The sequence below is a fragment of the Gasterosteus aculeatus genome, chromosome 8 (genome assembly GCF_964276395.1).
Source record: "Gasterosteus aculeatus chromosome 8, fGasAcu3.hap1.1, whole genome shotgun sequence".
Lineage (NCBI taxonomy): Eukaryota > Metazoa > Chordata > Actinopteri > Perciformes > Gasterosteidae > Gasterosteus > Gasterosteus aculeatus.
Window position 1 is genome coordinate 15912892 of NC_135695.1, and position 21931 is coordinate 15934822.

Here is a 21931-nt window from a genome sequence, read left to right on the forward strand (position 1 = left end):
TGCCATTTTAAAGGCAAATATCACAGCGGGAAGAAATAGATTTGTTACAAAACAAGCGTGAAGCTGCTTTCACCCGCTGGTTTAAAACTTTACACACAAAGGGCTGAAACATGTCTAGACAAAAGTTAACTGCCACTAAGAAAGCAAATCAATCTCTTTCTTAGTGGCAAACTGGTCCTTTAAGGCCGTAGAGGTTCCTGATGAAAAGCCTACTTCTACTATCTGTGGCCTCCCATGTGTGGGCTCCAGCTCCAGTCTGTGCGCACCTTTGATTCACACCCACATCCTTAACCAAGGCCTAAGTTAGAGAAACAAAACACAACTGTTTCGCATTTATCGGACCAGTGAGTGTTTTTCCAGTCTTGAAAAAGGCACCTTTATGTGAGTGGAAACCGGCGGAGCGTGAGATCAGAGGATTGTAGCGTAAAAATAAGACGTAGGTCGGTGGGCGTGAGCAGCTGTTTTTAGACCGTGTCTGAGGATAAAGGAGTGTGTGTGTGTTACTGTATTTCGGGCAGCAGGGTACGTGAGACCGGTGTCGGGAGGAGAGCGTGTGGGCGGCAGGGGAGGAGGAGGAGGAAGACATTATGGGTGTTTTTCCAGCCTGTCTGCGCTACTTAAAATGAACACCTTCCCTTTTCTAAATTTCCACACAAAGCTGGCCTTGTACTGGAACGGCCCAGCGAGCGAGATCAGACGTGTGCAACAGGGCGATGGTCGGCTGAGGATACAGTAGCCTACGCGGTGTCGGGTTGCTCAGCTTGGACGATAAAGGCCGTGAAGTCTTTGAATGTGTCCCTTTTACATCAAATCGGCATCAGCCGCAGGGCAGAGACATCTGCAGACGCACTAACGGCGGCTCAAGTTGCCTCATACAGACATGAACAGGGCTTTGATAACGTATGGATTCTGCATCCCAAGCGCCTGTTCGCCACATTCGGGCTCCCTATGAGTTCAGACGGCCCCCGGGGTCCGGTGGGCCGGTGAAGGAAGGAGCCAGCGAGCGCCGTCATGCCTCCCGTGTCTATCACGGGGTAATAAAAGGGGCTTTTCTAGCGGCGACGGCGGTGAGCCTTTTTTTTTTTTTTTTTCAAGCATTCCTTAGGCATGACCTTATAGGAGGAACGCGCCGCGGCCCCGGGTGGGTTGGGAGAAAGAGCCCACTGTGCCGAGCCGTCGGTGGGCGGGCAGATGAGAGGAAGAGGGCTGGTGTGACGGAGAGGTGAACAACATTTCCCCATGACATCACTCAGAGGAGAAAAAAAGAAAAACAAACGCTCCCTATTATTTTCTTTTCCAGCGCATGTGCTTCACATGTCAGCCGCGTGGCATGTAACGCGCACGCTGCCCAGCCGGGTGCTTTCCTGACGGGCAGAGGTCTGAGGCGCAGTCCGGCGTCTTGTGTTAAAGTGCTATTGGATTTAGCTGCGGAAGAAAAACAGACCCTTGTCTGGTTCGTTTAGCCGAGATAACAAGCAACTAGTTCACGCCTCCGGTGCACAGCGAAGGCATTCTGTGGCCTGCGTGGACAGTAAGCCTGCGCTGAAGCAGCCTTTTGTCCATCAAAGCCGCCGCGTTAATGAGACGAAAGGCCAAAGGGTGCGTGATGGAGAGGTTCATCTGTAATGGTGATGTTTTCCTGTCTAATTGGTGTGGGGAAGAGGGTTTGACGTGTTGTCTTACAAAAGGGGATCTTTCAGTGTAAAACAGACGCAGGTTGTTTTCCACGCAGACTTATTTTGATCATCGATCAATCTGTGTATTATTTTCTGTTATCTGTTCTTCTGTAAAGAGTGAAAAATCCAGATCACAATATTTGACCAAGAAAAAAAGAAGAGCAGCCCTCGCCATGTTTGACTTGTTTTTGTCATGTTCTTTCAATCCTTACTTTACTTTACTGGATACCATCATGAAGACATTAACACTTTTTTGTCATTTGACAACAGACAAACAACTCAGACTCCAAATTGTGTCCAAACACAAGCAGCTGAACAAGAAATCTAATAAAAACCTTCAGCACTTAACTGTTACAGTCTGCGCTGCAGACTCGGCTCAAAGGAGATGTTGAGTAATGATTCTCAGCTCCTTTAACAAACTTCCAGCCCAGCAAGCACCAACAACCCACAAATAAATGCATTTCCTGTTACCAATAATACACTCTCCTAAAGTTGCCCTCAACGCTGTGTCTAAACTGCTAAAGTGTTGTGCTTTTTGTTAATAGAGATAATTATGTGGTTTACTTGCTTGTTTGTGGGATGAATACGTTCTATGATAAATATACCTCGACCGTTCAAATCTTGGTTTAATGATGGTAAACTTTTCTATTAGTCTTGAAAATGACAACAGTTAGACTGAAGTAAATATTCTTCCCGTTAGGACACTGCGTCTGTCATGTTTAGGGCCCAGCTGTGTAGAAAAGATATATTTTTAGATATATTAAGTAGGAACTCCTGGCATTTTTTTTTTTTTTTTTTTTTCAATACTGATTACGAGCTTTATTTCCTTTTCTTCCTTCAAAGGTTCTTACAACGTCAGGTTGAGCTGAAAACCTTTTTTTGTACCTCTGATAACGTGACTGTTCCTCTGCGTAGCTTCAACGCATTGACCGTTCTAAAGCAGACACCACCTCTATCACAAAGCAGAATTAGCCGCAGAAGTATTGCGGTTTTAATGCAAACGGAGGCCAAACTGTATTGCAGGACGCCAGAAGCCAGTCCCGAACCAAAGGGTTCACTCAAATGCAGCGGTGAGATGTAAGCAATTAGCAATGAAGTTAAGTTCAGATTGAAAATGGCTGATTATACAAGTAAGAAGAGGAAATCCCATTGCGGAAGTCTAATTTGAGTAAATACATCAATGTGTTCTAAAACCCTGTCGTTGTCCTCTGCGGTATGAACATGAGGTCGACTCAACAAGTCGTTATTACTTGGATTGTGCTTCCGTGTACATTCAATTGGCCATTACGTCGAATAGTCCGGTGACTTTTGTCCGCAGCGGCTGAAGCTGCACTCAGGAGTTTCTGATTGCGTTTAAACCCAGATGTCTGAAAAATTCATTATTTATAGAACCCGCTCTTCAAGTGGAAAGTCAAACATATTTCGCTGTTTCACATGCTGGAAGGAAGAATATGGAGTTTCCAGAACATAGTTTGTCTTTTCTGGAAAATAGTTACATTACAATACAAATAGACATGCTTGTGTAACATATCTCTACATATCTGGCCAATCACGCCGTGAAGGGAGTTTCACATTAGCTGTTTCAAAAAATGACGAGAGGGGGGGAAGTGTGGTTTCCGTCCTCGTTCAACCATAACACACAAGGACCCCCATTGAGGCCGCCTGAGACCTGAGCCTTGCACACGCAGGCCGGAACGACTGCTCTCTTTCACCTTGACATCCTTTCTGATTCATTGCTGCTGTAATCGTGTCCGGTCTTAACCTGAACACTAAACTCTATCATCTTCCCAAGGGTTCCTTAACCTCTTAGGAACTCTTTGAAACAGCTTGTCTATCAAGTATACAGGATCTTCCGTCTTTTTGGTGTGTGTGTGTGTGTGTGCTGGTTCTGCGTAGGACGGGTGCTGTTTGCCACATCCTCATGCCTGCATCTTCGGCGCCAGCCCAAGCTTATCTACATACCTGGGAATCAGGCAGGAGGCCCACATGTGAAAAGCATGCATATGTGGTTTTTCCCTTGCCCACATCAAGAGCACATCTCTCTGGGTGCAGGGCGAGGCAGCAGGGCGGCCCGGCGGCTCTAAAACGGGCCACTGTTTAGTGAGGAGTGGTAGTTATCCACGTCTGCAGGTGCTCCTTTGAAATTCATGTGAGGGGGGGAAATGTACTCACGTGGTACAAGATGTACACAAGGTTTGATTTTGATATTAAATATTGTCCACTTTAATGGCAGATTTTACTGATATAGTTCATGGCGTGGAAAATGTATTGATTTCCTCACTATTTCACTCCTACGGGGAGAACAACGGCTGAGGTTTTCACGGAAAAACAACCCACTCTCCTCGTATCCAGTTGCTGCTCTTTGGCAGATAAAGCAGAGACGGGACATTTTGATTTAGCAACACACGGCTGCTTTCCTTTCCATGACACTGTTCAAAATCCTGGCAATCTCACTTTAAACCTGTGATTTATTGGTCCCCGGCCCCCCCTGGGGGGCCTTTCAGCCTTTCACTCTGCTGTGGGTGACCTTGTGTTTTTGATTTAGAATCTCCGAGCTTGGACGGTTTGGAGTTTTCAACGATTTGATTAAGTAATCCTCCATGTTTAATTATCTTTCTCCTTAAAAGAGTAGCGTGTGAATTTCGGTGTTGTTGAAAATATGGCTGTGCTTTTCTGGATCTGTCTCTCACTGAAACACAAGTTAGATTTGGTATGTTTTTCTCCACATGCTCAACTGTTATACTGTTATACAGAGACCATACGGGACAGGATGTTTTTTTGCAGATTGAATGTGATTTCACATCACAAATTGGTATTTTAGTTTCCCTTTCAAAATAAAGGCACCGTGAAAACCTCATGATGGAACGGGAGAAGTCCAGTGAGCCTCTAAATCTTTAAGGCTCGCCCAGGTTTTGTCTCGTCTGGGGACACGATCCTGTTGTTGCCGACCACAGCTGCTTTTTGCTGCGGAGAGATTCCCATCTTCCTCCGTTAAACTGGCCCGAGCCAGTTTGTCCCTGAGGGGGCTGAGGGCAGCCGGGGCCAGAGGAGGAGGAGGAGGTGGAGGCACAGCGGTGACTGAAGGCTAGCTCCCCCCCTCCGCCCCCCTCCGCCTCTTTGCTGTTACGTCTTCGGGAGTCTGGACTAAACGTAATCGCAGATGATTATCAAAGTCGACAACATAGCTTCTCTGACGAGGAGATTCCCGCTGAATAACCTCGGGGAGCCTTTTTCAGACAGAGGACACGTGACGTGAGATTGGGAGAAAACTCCAACCCGAAGCTCCACTGACACTGATTTCACCAGAGATTAATGCATTCCACACTTCATTGTGTGCTCAAGTGTCGCAGCGCTTTGGCTTTGCTCAATGTGCAGTCTGTTTCTACTGGATTGTGGTGCAAATCGGCATATTTCATGAAAACAAGAATTTGCACGTAGGTGCTCATGTGAATACGGATCCCTGGGCCAGTAATCAATGTGAATAAGAAAGGCAACATGATTGATTCATCATTCTGGAAGTAACACAAACACCTAGAGCAAATGGTTTCATAATGTGGCACAAACGGCCACCTAACCTCAAGGATGAATTGGTTAGAATATGGTGGTCAAAGGTTATTGTGATTTTATGAAACACTTTAAAATGTATGAAATAATTAAATTTTTGATGGACATAGATGGAATCTGTGACTGCTGTAATGGTCGTTTCTACCTGAACCTATTCCGTATTGGAGTTGCTGTTCAGCTGTTTTTATAAAACCATGAATAGAATTAGAAACCTAATATCGGCCACTCACCTCAATCATCAAGTTCTGTCTCCTTGTGGCTGCCAAATAATCTGACGTGGAATGCATTCAACGCCACCTCAGCTCTTTGGCCTTTTTATTGGGAACCAAGAATGTCCAGCTGGGCTTTTCTCTGCTGCCTCTCCTGCTACTGCATTAAAGAGACGCAATGTTTCCCTCGTGGGAGCCGTTCTTCATGAAGGGGAGCGAGAGAGGATTTCATTGGAACAATGTAATTCTTGGGAAACACAAATCCGTGCTGAGTGGTCAAACAGAGGGCCGGCTGTGTTGAGAAGCTCCCTCTGACCGTTGTGTTTACGGCTGTTGTACCAGGCTGACCTTCTCAACCGTGAAACGTTACTGTTACCGTTGTACCTGTTGGCAGCAGGATGGATTTAAAGAAAACCAGTCGGGTGGTGTTGTGTAAGGAGACCAATGTTGAGGCTTGAACATGATACGGGTCTTATCTGATGAGTGATGTTCCGACGTTTGATTTCTTCCAAAATGACAAGATTTCAGGGATAAGAGCATCTGGTCTGCATCTGGGATCTCTGAAATGAGCTTTGTTTTTGTTGTTGGAAAACTTCACAGACTATTTTAGGTATTATCATGAAAAAAATATTAGTCAATTCATTAATGAGTCAATCAAAAGAAATGAATTTTTTTAGTCTATAATTATTAAGTCCATCTCATCCAATGACACGATTTTCTCATAATTTCTAAACTGAATGTCTTTTGGTTTCGGACATTTCAAAACTATTTTCTGCGTTTCATTGAACAAATAATACACTAAACCAGAAAGTAACCGGCAGATTAATTGAAACAAAAAAATTGATGTACGTTTCAGTTGATTGAGGTTACAATTGAAGCATAACAAGCTCCACTCTGCTGTTGTTATTCTAATGTCCCTTTTTATTGTTTTGATGTGCTTGGTTTATTTATCACTTAACCAGCTGATCTATTGCAGCTGCTGTTTTTCACCCTTTTTTAAAATCTTTGTATCTTAAATCTGGATTTCTGGATTCCAAATGGCTTGCCAACAATGAATTTATAGGAAACGTTTGAGTGCACTCTCGTGTTTTGGCGAGCGGCCTGTTCTTCCTGCAGCAGCGGCTTCAGACGAACGCCTGGCAAACTGTCTTCCTGTTTTTCCAAATGTTCTGAAAGTATTTAAATGTAGAAAAAATTAATTTCTGTTTTGAATTTGAATCACTCTTTCCTATTTGGGGATTGGCTTGGATGAATACTTGGTAAACCTCTTCTTCCTGCAGGTACAAATGCCCTCATTTATCCTGAAGTGACTTATTTCAGCTTCATCAACTTTACAGTTGGATTTGTGCCTTCAGAGGTCTGTTAATAATAATTCATAACTCTTTCTCTCTTCAGTTGGAGCAGCCTGACCAGGCGGCGGCGGCGGCTCACACTTATTTCCAGGCAAATCCAGAACATGTGGAGATGGGCCAGAACCTGGAGCAGTACAAAGACCAGCCAGGTGTCGAGGAGGAGCACTTTGTGGACCGAGAAGCTCGGCCTCACCAGGTGAGTCAGGAAATCATAATGTGCAAGTCTGTACGTGGAGACGCAAACTTTTACACTAATGTGACACAATGTCATCGTTTTTCTCCAATCGGGCCAAATGTCTGGCTACTTTTTCAACTTGCATTTTACGAAAGGAGTGAAAGGAACGCTGTGGTCCTTTTTGGTAGCTCATGTGGTACTTTTTAGTGCTTGTTTTTGGATCCTTTTGCTCTTTTATAGTCTCATTTCTCTTTTCTTTCTTTTGTCTTCAAGTCAAACTGCTGTAAGTTCCCACAGAACCTTCCAGAAGAAGTTACACGCACTGCTTGAATATGTCATTCATACCAACCGCACCTCAACTCAACTGTCATCGTGTGCCTCTAACTTAAGAGTACTTTACCTCTAAATATAAATCTATTCCAAGGGAAACCAAACTTTTAGGAGTTAACACACCCAGCGTCTCTTCTGTTTATCCCAAACAAAAGTCCATTACTGCTGCAGGAAACCGAATGTGTGCCAGAGGACAATAACGCGTTGCTTATATAAAAACCTCATTACACCTGCACGTCATATCATAAAGAGCTTTGCAGTAACTCTCACAACGCTCCGTCTCTGCTCACAGCGTTCCTTTGCAGCGGCGGTGGGTTTGTATGATGAAGGAGACCACAGAGGAGCCATCGCCCTGTTTGAGGAGGCTTTGGTGCAGTACTATGAAGCCGACTCCGAGTGCCGCGCCTTGTGTCAATGGCCGCAGAGGTTCGACGGCCACGACCACCTGCGCTACCGTTACAGCCTCTATGAAATCATATCAGGTAGGAGCCGACATCTTGGGCCACTTTACATGAACGGAAATGTATTTATTTTTCACATTGTCATAATTATAGGAATGATTAACTATTTCTACTGCAAGCTTGTAACAAGAACCGCGACTTTCCGTTTCCGGTTCTGGTTTTAAATTGTTCACTCCCCGTTTGTGTTACATTCACGGCCGTGAAAAAAGCAGCTGTGTTTAAAGCACCGGTACACGACCCTCGGATCATTAATACAGCAGCAAAGCACTATTTGTAAATATTTCAGCTCTTGTGCGATCTTTGCACATCATCACTGTCAGTCCTGATGATAACGCGAATAGATAAATTGTGTTCGCCTGTTGAACTGTTCATATTGGGCGTCATCCGTCTAATTGACGTGAACTTAAATACTACGGTGACACTCGTGGTGTGTTGCCACTGCGGAAAGAACTCTTTCCTCTCGGTAGTTGCCGGGATCCCCAGTAAAGCCCCATTGCTCATTCAGAAATTGCACACTGACAGATGTACAAGGTTTTCTAAATCATAATATTTCCTCTGGTACTCACTGTTTTAGAAATGAGGCCCCTGGTCCCCCACACGTTATGTCGCAAGATTCTTTCCCACGGCCTTCCTTCACGTCTCCTTTGTTGTACGGCTCTGAAATCCGGGGATTATTAAATTAGGTGGAAAACTGCATCCAGCTCTTTTAAGTTCAGCACACATTCCACATTTTAAGATGTATGGCTTAGAAACGTTATCTGAACATCGCTGTTACTTTAACAGGCGAGACCACATCGCAGACCCTCGAGAGTCTCCAAACTACTAATGATGTTAAGATGTGGGGGGGGGGCGCAAACCAGACACGGATGATCCGACTGACAGCCCAAATCAATGCGTTGACTTGGAAGCTTCTAATGAATATTTGAATAACAAGCTTGTTAATAGAATCAATCATTAGATAAGATGTCTGAAACAGAGGAAAACTCCCGATCAAATCGGCCTGTTGAATAATTGGAGACGGTCTCTTAGAAATAAATCAAATCAGTCCAGAAAAGTAGCCTGAAGCCGAGCCAGAACAGCGACCCGAATCCCAAATATTGTATATATTGTATTGATTTTTTATTAAATAATCACTGTTCACAAGATTAAATTCAGATCCTACCAACACCCAAACAAGCCTGCTGCACTGTCGGTTACAGCTTTCAGTACCGTTCTGCACACAGTGGTGTGAATGTGACCAGAGTACACCACTGATTCTTTACCATTTTATTTATTTAAAGCAACATGCACCTTTATAACCCTGGCAAATAGAACGAAACCCATGTCTGCCTGCACAGCAGAGGGGAACTACTCGACTATTAGCTACGGTTTCAGAAACTGTCCCTCTCCCGGTGTCCAACGCTGCGTCTCCTCTCCCTCTGCTGCTGAGAGGAGCTATAAGACAGTTCCAGCTCAGCACAGCACTCACAGCGGGGAGCCTCCTGCTCATTTCATCTCATTCACAGTTTTAACGAGTCTGTGATTATGATAAGGGATGTGTGCTTCTACGGTAATATAATCCGTTGTATGAATACTAGTATTCATGGTATAATACTAGAAAGTATTCAATTCAAGAATGACTTTAATTGTAATGATTTCATTTTTCTTATGGGAAAAAAAGAAATCGCTTTACAGTCCTTCATGAATCTGGCCTGAAACATTTCATATTTCTGCCCCTCTGCAACTCTCAAAGAGATGGAAAAAGACCACAGCTCTGCTTTCCGAGTGAGGCAAGTAGTGCTGCAGCTGCTCAAATGACCTCACTGTACAATCACGCTCACAGAAAACACCCACAAACACGCTTTCATCCACTCGGATGGCTCTTCTCTTGGGGCTCGACATAAGGAAATTATATGTAAACCCCCGGTGAAAGATATTGTTCCTCAGGTGGGGAAAAAAGGAGAAGAACAATTTGTCGATGGACATCCCAGCGTGAGGGAATAACGTGATGTTTGACCCGCTGTATTTGATTTGATACAGCTCCTCGAGTTGAACTCAACGGTCCTTCCCCCACAAATAACAGACCATTCACTAAAAACACACAAGTGATGCACTAGGATAGTTATTTAACCAAAGAAATAGGATTATCCATCCTGGAGGAAGGATCTTTCTTCCTTCTTTCTCCCATTCAAGTTTTTTTGGAGGGTTATCCTTGTTTAGATAATTCTATGGTTCTTTATTATAGTTTTATTATTATTGCTCTATAGTGCTGTTTTCTGTAAAATTCTGCAGCCTGAACCAAAACTAAACTAAATATCAAGCCGAACGAGTTTTTAAAGCTGTTGGTATCAAACTCTTTTTATTTTTTTTATTGTAGATCACTTCACTCAGGTGCTGCACTGTGAACACGAGTGCGTTCGAGACCTCGCCACCCGGCCAGGCCGCCTCTCGCCGATGGAGAACTACCTGCCTCAGCACTACGACTACCTTCAGTTTGCGTACTTCCACGGTAGGTTTTTCAAGGAACGCGATCACCATCGTTCTAAATTGGCGTATCCAGTGTGATCCAGTGGAAGCCCTTCTAGACAATTGCTGTTGGCACGACAACAAAGTGTAGCCGGAAAAGACCAGATCAACAGATCACCAGATTATCCCTAACGACCTGTAAGCATGCGGCTCTAATCGAGCAAAGTGGATCTTTGGATCTGTTTAAACACTCGGCGAACAGGCTCTGATTTCTACCCGCCGTTGCCGGTCTGTATTTCAGTCGTCTCGTCTGTGATTGTAGGTCTGTGAGTCGCTTATTCCACTGTTTATGAAACGGTAAACCTGCTTCTGTTTTATAAGTTACATTGTTTACATTGTTTTTTTTCTGATATCAAACGCAATTATAATATTTTCTGTTAATGCCAATTTTCAGCCAAATCCATTAAATATTTTTGCATTCTGTCTCAGCTTATATAACTTTCGGTTCAATCTCTTAACGTGCCGTACTCTTGAGTAAACATGAGTTTACGACTAAATAAGTACTTGTTTAATTACTTGTCTGTTAAGCAGTTTAAAACCAAGGCAGCGAATGATTTTATTGCTGTCAGTCAGGTTTTAGATGTATGAAATACAAGACTATTTCTCCTTTTTAAAACAGTTTTCATATCCATCATTATATTTTTTAGTACCACAGATCAGTTATGTTAGTACTATGAGACGCAGCCACACTGCGGGACTTGCTTGAGTTCCCCGAGTGACGTTACCCTGCATAACCGACTCGACTCAAGGCCAAGACAGGAAGTCTTATGTTAACACCGCGCTTTTACAAGCCACTAAAGAATGTGTGTGTGCGTGTGTGTGTAGCTCAGGTGTGTAAGTGGTTACAGCCGTCTTTGCGTATCTGCGTTTGGGCTTAAATAAAAGTGCGTGCGCTTAACGTCACGAGGCTCATGTAATTTTTTCCACCATGTCAAACAGTCATGCTCTATTATCGGTCGGGAATGTCCCCCACAATAGATGCATTCCTCCGTCGATCAGAGGACACCACTGTCAGGACTGTGTACCGTGAGAACAAACCGAACCATAGAACTACTAAAAACCCGCTGCGGGTTTCTTTTACCTGTTCAATAAACCGTTTATGCAGAGACGACGCCTGTAAATGCTTTGTGACTCTCTCTCTCTCTGCAGAGGACCGGCTGGAGGAGGCGCTGCAGTGCTCCCTGACGTACCTGCTGTTCCACCAGGGAGAGGAGTCCATGACGGACAACGTGCATTACTACAGGGAGATGCTGGGACATGATGGCCAGCCGAGAGAGGTGAGCGTCTGCTGGTCTCAGCAGATGATTCGGAGGCTGAGAGCGAAGGATACGCTAGACAACGGGATGGACGGATTTTCGAATGATGGTTTAATTTGTGTGTCTGTGCAAAAGTGAGCAAAAACAATGTCATGCAGAAAGTAGCTGGATTAAAAAACCACAAGAAATACAGACAGATATTATTAACATTAATTGGACATAAGCAAGGTAAACAAACTTAATGTAGGTTTGCAAAGAAGGATTTTGAGATTAAAACTACACAAATTACTGAAATTGACCAGCTGAATCTGCAACACTTTGGAAAGCTTCCAGAGATTTCCAGACAGTTTTCCACAGTGTAATGCAGCACCTTGTCCCTTTTTATTCTGCAAAAGACAAAAGCAAAGTGTGGAGGATGAGTTGTAGATCTCATCGTGGAGAGGAAAGAAGCTGACCTGCAGCCCGCTGGCTCCCCAGCAGATACGTCTCTGTCACTTGCCAGATGGCAGCGGGGTGAGCCGGCTCTGCTGGCGTCTTTTAATATCCTTTGGCGTCTTGCGCAGGCACCTCATCTCCCCGATACGCAGGATGGCTGCGTAGAGATGACGGCCGTAGCACGTCCCGTGCCAGTTTCTCCAATTGTACTTGAAATGCAAGCTCGTTCTCCTGGATTTGGTTGATGTTTGGAGGACTTTAGACATCACTGAGGGTAGAATCGCATTCTGGCACAGCAGTTGGGGGAAGCAGACTGGAGAGGGAATGGTGGGAGGCAGCACGCAGTTTGCTGTATTTCTTGGACGAACTTGCTATTTGCTGCTTGGCAGCTACTGACGCTTGAAGTTTGTCTTTTCACTTGTTGGAAGTCCCATGCAGCCAACGTGTTTACGACGACATAGTCCTTCATCTGGCTGCGCTATTTATTATTTCCTTCGCCCTCTGGTATTCGCAACGCTCTGCTGATTAAAGGCAGAAGGTCTGCCCAGTGGAGAAAATTGAATCTGGGGTCTGAAAAGTCAATAAGCGCCATATTCAAGTCTCAATTACACAACCTCCTTTTCCTGCAAAAGCCTGCTGCTCATTACTGCGAGCGAAGCCTCCCGCAGCGAATGTGTGTGTGTGTGCGCGTGTGTGTGTGCGTGATGAAGAGAAGCCGACGTGTTGCTGTCCATGCTTATGTTTTTCTACTCATAGCTTACATTTTTCTAGCCCTCAAGTATTTCCAGTCCCATTAGTTTACAGTACGGCCTCCCCTCCACTGGCCTTGGGGAACTCATTTTCAGGCCCTTTCGATCGGAGTGCCTTTCCTCCCTGCCAAAGAGTCCCGCTTCCAGAAGTCATGTCAGTGGGCCCACAGATTTCCCTGAAACCGTTTAAGGGATGTTTGTATAAAGGGTTCTGGACCACAACAGGAAAAAACGCTACTGGATGCTCCAGTTTCATAATGTTCAACTTTCCGCCTTAAAATGTCCCGCTGACTACATTTATTTTTGTCGTGCTTTATTAACCACATTTGATGGAAAACGGTTACGTTACGCGTTCATTTAAGAAGGCGTACGTATCAGCTGTTATGTTTTTACACCGATATATAAAGCCAAGAACCGCGTCAAACCGCGTGAACCGCGGCGTGTCGAGCAGCGTGTTTTTGCTTCCATTCAACGTTTTGCTTCGCAGTGAAGTGTAGTGAAATGTGTCTCTCCATCAGTCCGAGCACCGAGCCGAGGGAAGGACTCACTGTGCTTCGCTTTTTATCTGTGCTGAAAGGGTGACGACAGGAGGAAAAGTTCTGTTAATGAGTTTCAATACATAACAAACCACAAAAACTTATTTTTGCCGTAACTGCGCATAAAAACAATGCAGTCATTTAATATCAGCTAAATCACCGGCGTGAATGTGGAACATTTTATAATAGTCCTGTTAGAATAAACACTGTGCATTTTTCTCCCCTTTCTCCTTAAAATAGCCTTAACAACTCCTTAAAAACTGTGTTGTGTTTCCCAGGAAGCTGCTTGGTACCTGAGGAGGCACAAACAGGAACTGGAGCTCCTTCTGATTGGCAGCGAAACCATGGGAGTGGAATTTACAGAAGGGGTGAGTGAACGGGACACACAACACAACAACATCCCACCACCGCCCTTATGATCGCCCAGATATGAAAGGGCATGTTTCTGTCATTTAACGTTATTCGTAAAGTGTGTCTGATGCACAGATGCGGTTGTGTAGAGTCATTAAAGGCATTGATGTGCTGCTGCTGCTGCTGCTGCTGCTGGTGGACTCAAAGCAGGGCGACAGGTGTCTGACCCAGCCGACCCGCTCCGCGGCCGTCCTCTCGGCCCACAGCGACACCTGCTGGCCACGTTGACGCGCCTCACGCCTGTCTGCAAACTCAGTCCTTCTGATGCATTTTGCTTGTGTCATTTACAGAATTACTGGAGCAGCACGGGCGGGAGAGAGGACTCCAACAGGTGAGAGATATTGAGTGTAGTCTTCTATATGTTTTACTACATTGCTGATCTCCTCAACTCTGAGATCTTTTGCTGATTTCCACTCACAGCCGTGCTGTCAGGCTTGCAGCTTTACTGTTTTTATTAACATTCACCGCTCTCATACTGAAAGAAGACATTCATTAGGCGGTCGGAGACACATCTCCAGATGAATGATTTTATGGCTTTATATCTGCTGGATGAGTAAATAATAAAAAAAATGTTTGACTTTTGGCCTATTTCTAAGTCTCAGCTTTGGTGACCAATATCTCAGCGCCTTCTATGTTGTCCGTTCTCCCCAGGATTCCCTCGGGGACAGACGGCTGGATGGAGTATGTTCCCATTTCAGAAAAGAAGAACGTCGTCGTTGCTGCTCAACAGCAACTCAAAGAAGGTAAAAGCCGTTAAGTGCTCCGTTAAAGCATCTCTCAGATGACATTTTTTTTACACACTTGGTGATGTGTGTGTGTGTGTGTGTGTGTGTGTGTGTAGGCGGCCCCTTGGTGTACGAAGACGTGCAGCTGGTGCAGAACTCCGCGGCGCTGAACGGGACCCAGCGGGTGCTGCTGGATCGCGTCATATCCGAGGAGGAGTGTTCGGACCTCAGGCGCCTGGCTCACGTAGGACCTCACGCAACATCAGCGACGGAAACGCCGGTCGCGTTCAGAGAGTTTAGAGATTAATTCCGGCTTTGTTTTTCCTCTTGTTTTTCAAGGCCGTCACCATGGCGGGAGACGGTTACCGGGGGCGGATGTCTCCACACACTCCTAATGAGAAGTTCGAAGGGGCCACTGTGCTCAAAACCCTGCAGGTACACTCACCCCTGAAGATGGACTTTCCCTTTCTCATTGAAACCTGCAGATTCCAACACTCAGAGCCAAAATCCATGATCATTATCAGCTGTGATAACCTGCATGGCGCCTTCCTGGATTATTGGTTTGACTGTACATGTGTTTCGGTGCAGTTCGGGTATGAGGGCAGAGTGCCGATGGGGAGCGCCCGCCTGTTCTACGACGTCAGCGAGCGAGCGAGACGGGTCATCGAGTCGTACTTCCTGCTCAACTCCACCCTGCACTTCTCCTACACGCACCTGGTGTGCCGGACAGCCATCACAGGTGCCCTGCGTGATCCCGGTTCAACCAATGCACGTTTGGGGTAGTGGAGGGACCCGGGCAAAAGTACTCAAGGCGTTTGATTCACTGATACGTCGTTCATTTGCCTGCTGGTTGCCTGTGAACAGGCCAGCAAGATCACAGGAACGACCTGAGCCACCCGATCCACGCCGACAACTGTCTGTTGGACCCCGAGGCCAACGAGTGCTGGAAGGAACCTCCCGCGTACACGTACAGAGACTTCAGGTACCGGGCTGAATGAACAGACAAACCTACTATACGCGTTGCACGTGATGACAGATAAGTGATCCGTCCTTCGCTTTTTGCTTTCAGTGCACTGTTATATCTAAATGGAGATTTTGAAGGAGGGGAGTTCATATTCACAGAAATGGATGCCAAAACCGTCACGGTAACATGGGAACATTTTTAACTGCACGGGACGGAAGCGGACGCGCTCCTATTGCAGGTAATGTATCGGTTTGCTGAGATTGACGGCCCTCTCCGTCCCCTCCAGGCATCGGTGAAGCCCTTGTGCGGCCGGATGGTGGGTTTCTCAAGCGGAGGGGAGAATCCACACGGCGTGAAGGCCGTTACCAGCGGGCAGCGGTGTGCCGTCGCTCTGTGGTTCACCCTGGACCCGCTCTTCAGAGAACTGGTAAACTAACGTTAGCATCATTATTGCCACAGGTGCAATGATCACTTTGCAATGATCACGCATGTGAGCTGCACCCCGGGGTGGGTTGGCGAGGCGGTAATTGGACGGTCTTCTTCTTCTTCTTCTTCTCCCAGGAGAGGCTGCAGGCGGACGAGGTGATCCAGGCGCTGGACACGCAGTCCGTGTGGGGGGGCGGAGGCCTCAACATCAACCCCAAAGATGAGCTGTAGAAGCTGAAGCAAAACGGCCGCAGTCCAAATCCGCTTCAATCGAATCCTTCTGTATTTTAACTATTTATTGAACCGACCTTTGGATAAGAACTTTTTTTCGTACTGTTTGAGGTGCAAGATTAATGATATTGTCAGTTTTTGTGCTTTCAGTGGCGTTTTTTTGAATGTTTCTCTACACACAAGTACTTGAGTTTAGCTTCTGTTCTTTGTGTTTCCCTCCCCGGACGGCTTCTAAAAGTCCAGCTCACTTAGTTTTGTTGCACCTGTTTCATGGAAGACTGATATCTGATATCGTAGCTGTAATCTCACTCAACTGTGAAGAATCCAGAGAGAAGAATCGGTAGTTAACTTCTTCTTGCTGTTGCTTTGAGTTGTACTTGTTGTTGTCCTGGACAACGTGTCTGATGGGTTTTGCTCATAAACACCAAGTACAACTATTAAAGATGCTTTACTTTCAGTGGTCAGTAGTTCAAAATAGTTCACAAGCGGTACTGTTACATACTACATGTTGTTACTGACTGTTTCACTCATATCACTCATACAACCAGTTTTAAGAAAGAGATACGTTCTAATATGATGAATATTTAATGATCATGCCCTCTTTCCTCCTCTGCGTGTCGGAGTTTTCGTCTTCTCTTCGGCGACTTGGTCCAGTTGTCCTTTTGTTGTTGGCGCAATGAATCAGTCCCCTCTTTCCTGGGCACACCGAGCAGAACATACTGGTTAACATGTTGCCCGACATGCGAACACGCTGTTTATGTGTTACTTTTATTTATGCATTTTTTAATAATCGGCAGCTGCTGTCGTTACTGTCTGCATTTTATATGGGGAATTTTTTTTCATAAAAGAGGTCAATCATTCCTGTTTCAAGGAATACGTTTTTGTATCTATCTTTTATTTCTTTATATTGGTGTTGATGATACAGGTGATAGGCCGAGTCTTGCACTGTAAATCCGATGGAAAGAAACGGAAAAGAGATGTTTTTCTTTCTTTTTTATTTTAATTAAAACTGCTAACCAGTACCGTCATCCTGTCATGTTATGAGGTTGGCCACTTTTGTTTCACTGATATTTAATTCTGAAATGCTGTAACATGCCAATGTGTATGTGTACGTGCCTATTAAAAACGTGAAATTTCACATCTATATTTAGCACTTTATTTTTATTTGATGTATTCATACCAGTCAAAAGTTTGGACATAAAAACAGTGTCCAAACTTGCCAAAATTTTAAAATTAAGAAACTGATCAAATACTTGCGTTACGACCGGAATTTTATCAATACATTCATGTTGATATGAGACTATATATTATGTAGGATTGGAGTTAAACCCCCCCTTGGGATTTATTAAACCCCCCCCCCCCAAAAAAAATATATTAATATTGAGGTGTTTAGTTAAAAATACTGACAAAGAGGCTCCATTTAGGTGCATTTGCCAAATGTAGTATAAAATAATGCTTCAGTCAATACATGTTCATCACACTGAGGTAAACCGTTTTTATAAATGTGACTAAACACACACGGCACATAAACAGAAGTGATCAAACACAACCACAGCTACAGCTACGCACAGAATGGCGGCTTTAATGTTGTGTGGTGCGTGTGAGTCGTGTTCGTTCAGAAGTGGTACGCCGGCACTTCGGTGAATCGGAACGGTTTGCTCTCGTTGACGGAACACAGCAGATCCCTCGTGCGTCGCGCGCGTCGTTCCTCCAGCACCAGGATGCGGGCGCGCTCCCGAGCCGCGCGCTGCTGCGCCCGCTTCTCCGCCCGTTTCCGCTTCAGCCACCTGGAGGACGGAGAGGGACAGGAGCACGTCTCCGCCTGTTCTTCGCTCGTCAGATGATGCAAATTGTAAGGATGAACTGACATTTTAAAGGCACGTTCACACTGTGCGCGGCTGCGCAGGAGTTCTCCGCCTTCCTCCTCCATCCTCTTGAGCTCCACCAGCTGTCTCTCTCTCTGCTGCTGCTCCTGCTTCCTCTGAAGCCACAGGCGGAAGGAGTCCTCCGATTCGCTGCAGTCTTTCTGCTTTGAGGGCAAAAGGAATGTGCTTATTTGAAAATAACATAACATTTAAAATGAGTCTATTGTCGTACACTTTTTTTTCAACTTTGTATTAGTTGTGTGTATACATTGTGTCAGTTTGTCTATGAATTGTATATATATCATTTAATTTCCTTTTGATTTCTGTTTTTTATTATTTTAGGCTGCCTTAAAAACATCTGGCCGGGGAAAGCAGGTGGAACGAATAAATAAATACGTTTTTTTAACTTTAGTTAATGTACTTTTTCAGATAATCAATAAAAGCATTTAAGGCAATGTCCATTTATTATTGGAGGATTACGCTTAATGAAATTTAAAACGTGGTTGAAATGAACATTTTACCAGCATTTGCAGATCACTAATTCAAATTAGTCAAATTAAAACGGGCCATTTTGCATAATGAATATCTTTATTTTTGCAGTACAAAGGGTGCTTAACATCCACCCTTTATCCGATTACGGGGTGCTGTGTGGTGTTACCTTAGAACTCATCCTCTCCATCTCCTGGGCTCGTTGGATCCGTTTCTCCCCCTGAAACTGCTGTCTCTTCCTCAGCAGCCACGCCTTAAACGCCAGCTCGTTTTCCTGCCTCTTCTGCTCCTCTTCCTCCCGTTTCCTCTGCTCCTCCTGACATCGGAGGCCAGTGGTGAATAGACCGACGCCGAGAAGGGGAAATGTTTTAATGTTGGATGTGCTACTTTTTAAAATCTCTTTCTTAAGCCATATGCCATTTTTTGTTGTTGTTTTTTACCTCTCTGGCCAGTTTCTCCCTCCTCTCGTGGATCCTCTGCAGCAGCTCTTTCTGCTGCGGGGACAGGCTGTAGGTGGCCCGGCAGGGCGTCCCCGTGGCCGACTGCACCCGCCGCTTGCTGCCTCTCCCCTGGTGGCCTCTCTGGCCGTGGCTGGCGGAGCTGGGCCTGTCCCTGGGCTGAGCGGGAGGTTTGGGCGCCCGGGGGGGGTCTACGCCTTGCTGGAAGGGGGACGAGCCGGCCCGAGGACGAGCGGAGGAGCTCGCAGCGGGCTGCTGATGGCGCTGGGAGGAGTAGTCCCTCGCCAGAGGAGGCAGGAGTCCTTGACTTTCCACCTCCTTCAGACTCACCAAATCAAACTTACCGTCCTTTTCTACCAGGACTCTACCCTCCTTCGCTCCGCCCTCACTGGTCATCCCGCCTTTGCCAGATCCTACGCTTTCCCCACGAGAGTAAAGTTTGAGCTCGGAAAGCTTTCCAGAAACTTCGGCCTCGGCCTCTGAATTGTTTCCTTGTTGCCGTCCCACCTCAGCAGCGTTCCCATCTTGCAGCGGAGGCACCACCAGGTCCACCAGCGTCTCTTTAAAATGCAGCCGCCTGCGCCTCGCCATGTCTGGAGCTTCTTGGTCGTGCAAGTCTCGATTGGCCTGCTGGATCTTCTCCAGAATGTACTTCTTCTCCTCATCTGTCTGTTCATCCGGTGGGGGGACTGTAGGCGACGACTTAGTGGGGCTGTCTCTGTCCGGGTCATACTCTAATGGCTCCATAGGCGAAGGCCACCGCTCTTCATCTTCTTCCAGCTCCGGTGTTTTCTTGCCTCTGTTCTCCTTGTGGCTTTTCGGTTTTCTTCTCCTTCCTCTCCGTTTGTCCTCCTCCTCCAGTTCTGTGTCAATCTCTGCTTCTACGCCGCCGAAGTCGGGACCCTGTGGGGCGGAAAGACAGACGAGCTGCATTCATTGAATGGGTTCAGCGGTAAATGAAGGAGCAACATCAATACTAATGGGGCGCTGGTTTGATAACAGACGTGCGACTGTGTGTGTGTGTGTGTGTGTGTGTGTGTGTGTGTGTGTTCATGAATATTGCATAGTACTGTTTCACTCAGTGAAAGTATGTCATGATATGTCAACAGAGTGGGTTTCACATGCATTCAGTGATGTACGCCGGGTCAGGTAACTCAAACCTACTCACTGTTACACATTTAGAGGGCTTTGACAGAGTTTGGAGTAACTCGCCTCTCTCCATGTGGTTACTCTTTCAGCTGCACGGGGGGGCGTGCACGTTAAATTAACCAAACATACAAGGTTGGCACAGTTTCCGTAAGCCACTCGTGTCGTTTACATTGAACTTTAAGAACTGTTCTCCTCTTTGCTGCAGACTGTGGTCATTTCAGCGTGCGTCAGATGCGATCCTTCTTCCACCCCAGACACCTCCAGTCAGCAGCAAAGACACGGCCATCATATTTGTCTCATAGGACCTCAGCATCCCGAACCCCTGGATTATTGTTGGGCAGGATGGAATCCAATCTCCAGACTTCTCCAGACAGAATTCACGCCCACGCGTGTTTGGTAAATTATTGTTGATATAAATGGCTTACATGGTCTTCACCGTGACTTTCCTCACCGATCAGCCAGTCCAGTTCTTTCTCAAAGTCGTCCTCATAGTCCTCCTGAAGCTTTGCGCAAACCACCTCAGTCATAGTCTTTACTGGAAGAGGCTAAGAGACAAATTTCAAAGAATGACTTGTCACACCAGTAAAAGGACTTTTTGAAAGTCAGCCCAGAGCATCATATCTCAACATCTACTGACCGGATTACGGAATGTATATACATATATATACACACACACACATCCTTGACATTGCTTCATACCCTTATTGCCACCACATGTGCTACATCTAGCCAATTGAATACCCATTTCACTGTGTGTTTTTAAACTAATTTGTGTCGTTTATCAAGTTTGTAGAATGTTGCTTACAATTACATATTACATATTATATTATTACATATATGAAAATACAATGGACACATCACAGACCGTTTTATTTACCACTTTATTGCATGACAGTATGGTGGGTGATAGAGGTTAGAGGTCGGTTTGAGTGGGAAGACGTCCCTTTGACCTGCGTGACTGAGAATATTAACAGCGAATAGAATATTATTATCCCCTATAACAGTTTACCATACAGACCCATCAGGTTCTATCTATTTGCATGATCAAAACAACAGCAAACAAATCGAATTACAAGCATCATACTTACAAGTATATATGAACTCCAGGTTGTGTGTATTAAAAGGCATTTTTTAAATGATTGTGGCACTAATTCCCACACATGTCATATGACGTTTGATCCAGGAGATGTGGATCACTGTAACCTCGCTACTTGTGTTGGGGATCTGTCGCCACCTACTGGACGACAATCAGTACTACAAGGTTCCTAAACTGTTGTCTTGTTTTTGTATGTTTTTTGTGTCTGTTTTTAAAACAAATATGCTTTGCTGACGTATACCTTGTGTTTACATTAGCCATGTTTCGGTTCTCACTTAAAACTATATTTGGTGGCAACAAAACGTCTAGGAGTTTAACTCAGACTATAATCCTGTTTATTGTTATAGCCTTAAAAACCAACAGGACGAAAATCGAATTAGTTGCTGACTCCGAGCGTGCAATTTTCATTTATATGAGTCATGGCATTTAAACGTTTCGGCTACTGGAAATAACAGCAGTAAACATGTGCCAATATTGTTATTTACCTCAAGCAGCTTGTTGCGTAGTATTCCTGTTGGATTAAAGCGGTGAAAGAATTCATCCAGCCGGGTTGCTTTGTGACTATAGCTCCCTTTAACTGCCCCACATATCGCCTAGTCTGCAGAGCAGCACCTGTGCACGTAATCTGCTACTAGTCCCTCTCCGGCCCTTAAAGGTTTAATATACCCGTCGTCATAGAGACCTACAACACGCTTTACCAACTGCGCATGCGCATACTGACGCCAGCGATACAATCTCCACGTACACGTGTAAACAAGAGAAAAACTATATATTTCTGCCCTAACCCCTTCCGTGAAAATATTTTAAATAAACGTCTTGGAAATGTACAATGTTATTAAAGTATAATAATATCATGGCATCCGTGCATT

At 45.3% G+C, this 21931-nt stretch overlaps 2 protein-coding genes across 5 annotated transcripts in view; one reads left to right on the top strand and one right to left on the bottom strand.

Annotated features, from left to right (window-relative positions):
- Positions 1 to 17149, top strand: part of p3h2 (prolyl 3-hydroxylase 2) — a 35406-nt gene extending 18257 nt beyond the window's left edge. The window contains exons 2-15 of the mRNA XM_040184437.2: positions 6845 to 6997; positions 7599 to 7788; positions 10124 to 10255; positions 11422 to 11549; positions 13527 to 13616; positions 13950 to 13990; positions 14311 to 14402; positions 14501 to 14628; positions 14724 to 14819; positions 14973 to 15123; positions 15249 to 15366; positions 15454 to 15529; positions 15635 to 15775; positions 15910 to 17149. Of these exons, the coding sequence (XP_040040371.2) occupies positions 6845 to 6997; positions 7599 to 7788; positions 10124 to 10255; positions 11422 to 11549; positions 13527 to 13616; positions 13950 to 13990; positions 14311 to 14402; positions 14501 to 14628; positions 14724 to 14819; positions 14973 to 15123; positions 15249 to 15366; positions 15454 to 15529; positions 15635 to 15775; positions 15910 to 16005 (1632 nt within the window). The 3' untranslated portion in view covers positions 16006 to 17149. The remainder of the gene's footprint in view (positions 1 to 6844; positions 6998 to 7598; positions 7789 to 10123; positions 10256 to 11421; positions 11550 to 13526; positions 13617 to 13949; positions 13991 to 14310; positions 14403 to 14500; positions 14629 to 14723; positions 14820 to 14972; positions 15124 to 15248; positions 15367 to 15453; positions 15530 to 15634; positions 15776 to 15909) is intronic.
- On the bottom strand, positions 16985 to 21762 carry ccdc181 (coiled-coil domain containing 181). Of its 4 annotated transcripts, none has more exons than XM_040184456.2 (6): positions 21548 to 21761; positions 20392 to 20511; positions 18800 to 19720; positions 18529 to 18675; positions 17874 to 18034; positions 16985 to 17792 (listed from the first exon to the last, which is right to left on the bottom strand). In XM_040184456.2, the coding sequence occupies exons 2-6, from the start codon at positions 20491 to 20493 to the stop codon at positions 17621 to 17623; spliced, it is 1503 nt and encodes a 500-aa protein (XP_040040390.2). In that variant the 5' UTR covers positions 20494 to 20511; positions 21548 to 21761; the 3' UTR covers positions 16985 to 17620. The 4 variants fall into 4 exon arrangements, with proteins under 4 accessions (XP_040040390.2, XP_040040391.2, XP_040040392.2 ...); XM_040184457.2 differs by having other exon boundaries at positions 17568 to 17792; positions 17874 to 18031; positions 21548 to 21762; XM_040184458.2 differs by having other exon boundaries at positions 17568 to 17792; positions 20418 to 20511; positions 21548 to 21740.
- Positions 21763 to 21931: the final 169 nt, after the last annotated feature.

Bases quoted from the DNA above. Each gene is read 5' to 3' on its own strand.
- ccdc181 (XM_040184456.2), bottom strand. From the start codon at position 20,493: ATGACTGAGGTGGTTTGCGCAAAGCTTCAGGAGGACTATGAGGACGAC. The intron at 19,721-20,391 runs GTAAGCCATTTA...TCCGCCCCACAG, and splicing joins AAAGTCACGGTGAAGACCAT to GGTCCCGACTTCGGCGGCGT. The intron at 18,035-18,528 runs GTAACACCACAC...TTGCCCTCAAAG, and splicing joins TGGAGAGGATGAGTTCTAAG to CAGAAAGACTGCAGCGAATC.